This window comes from Octodon degus, unplaced genomic scaffold (genome assembly GCF_000260255.1).
Source record: "Octodon degus isolate 3935 unplaced genomic scaffold, OctDeg1.0 scaffold00056, whole genome shotgun sequence".
Lineage (NCBI taxonomy): Eukaryota > Metazoa > Chordata > Mammalia > Rodentia > Octodontidae > Octodon > Octodon degus.
In genome coordinates this window covers 5119595-5121147 of record NW_004524632.1, presented here as the reverse complement: position 1 = coordinate 5121147, position 1553 = coordinate 5119595, and the positions used below count along the sequence as shown (strand labels likewise).

At 50.9% G+C, this 1553-nt stretch overlaps 1 protein-coding gene across 11 annotated transcripts in view; it reads right to left on the bottom strand.

Annotated features, from left to right (window-relative positions):
• Spag9 (sperm associated antigen 9) overlaps positions 1-1553 on the bottom strand; it is a 124628-nt gene that overhangs the window by 20347 nt on the left and 102728 nt on the right. For all 11 annotated transcript variants that reach the window (XM_023717892.1, XM_023717895.1, XM_023717893.1 and 8 more), the window contains 2 exons: positions 628-846; positions 199-394 (listed from right to left, as the gene is read on the bottom strand). In XM_023717892.1, the coding sequence (XP_023573660.1) occupies positions 199-394; positions 628-846 (415 nt within the window). The remainder of the gene's footprint in view (positions 1-198; positions 395-627; positions 847-1553) is intronic.

Sequence of the window (1553 nt, the reverse complement as noted above, 5' to 3'; positions counted from 1 at the left end):
AGGAGAAATAGAGGAAGAAAAGCACCCAGAACGAAGGAGCAGGAGGGAGAGGATGGCACTGCAAGGACAGGCAGCGACACTGCTCGGTCCGCATCAGCTATGGCCATCAGCACACCTTCGGGCTCTTTGAGTAGAGTCCGGCTCTTTCCACTTGTGCACCTGACCCACCCTCCAGAGTCAGCAACCACAGACACGTACCTCGACTGACAGACCGGGGACAGGTCTTCGGGGATCTGAACCCCCAGTGGGTCAGTGAAGACGTGCTCGGTGTACACACCAGGCTGGGAGACATCTACAGCATCATCTGCAGACCCTGCGTTGCCTTCGGTGGCTTCCGTTGCTTCCTCGGCAGTTGGAACACTTTCGTCAACCTCACTCTGCTCCACTTCCATGTCTATGAAATGCATAGCATTCTGAGTGTGAGCTTGTCCGTGCCAGTACTGTCCCTACAAAAGCCCCGTGGTGGCGTAGTCCGGCAAGCGCTCCTCCTGCTGTGTCATCACCCCAACAGCTCAGTGTCCCTAAGTGGTCACCATGGCATCTTCTGCCCAGCCCCCTCCCTTCCTGCTCCTGGGGGACCAGCAAGTCCACACCACACTGCCTGGGTACAGGCAAGGACCCGGGTACCTGAGGGCTTGTCTGTCACCGGAGAAGCACCATTGGTACTGGGGGATGGGGCAGCTCCTGGTGCCCCTTCTGTGGAGCAGCCGACCACCGTGATGCCCCCCAGCAGGCTGTCTGTCTCTGCTGAGCTGTTGCTCGTTACACTTCCACACAAGGATGCCTTGTCCACTTGCCCAGACTCTGAAAGTTCCTCTCCTGCAGGGTAATCTGTTTCCCGGGCTCCTGAAAGAGGAGATAAGTTTTCTTTTCCAAAAGAGCCAGGCACAATGGCGCAGGCCTGCAGTCCCAACGACGTGGGTGGCTGAAGCAGGAGGATCACGAGTTTAAGGGAAGCCTAGAGAACTTAGTGAGACCCTGTCTCAAAACAAAAGTCCAAGGGCTAGGGCTACGGCTCAGTGATAGAGAATCCCTAGGTTCAACTCTAGGATTGCCAAAAAAAGGAAGAAAAAGTACGGCAAACTCTGATACATAGCTTTGTTTAAGTAAAGCAACTAAGGGTACTTACGCTAACCTCTACAAAATGCGACTGTTAAAGGGAAAAATGGTATTAATGGACTGCAAACAACAATGTAAGAATGTCGGAGAGGGTACCTCTGTCTTTAACAAGTTTCTCAGTAGACACGTGAAGTTCAAAACAGCCTAATCATAATGTCTGGCATCAAGTCAGAAAAAAATGTTTTTTGAATTAGCAGGGTTACTACTTGAAATATGGTCTTTTCCCCACTACTGTTAATTATCCTAAGTTAGGCATGGTGGTGTGTACCTGTAACCGAAGTTCTCAAGAGGCTGAGGTAGGAAGATCGTAAGTTTGAGCCAAGCCATGGGCTTGGAAAGACCTTGTCTGAAAACAAAAACTTACTTTATTTTTTTATGCACTTAGTACAGAGTCTACAGGGTCTCACTACACAGACTGGACTCCTAGTGATCCT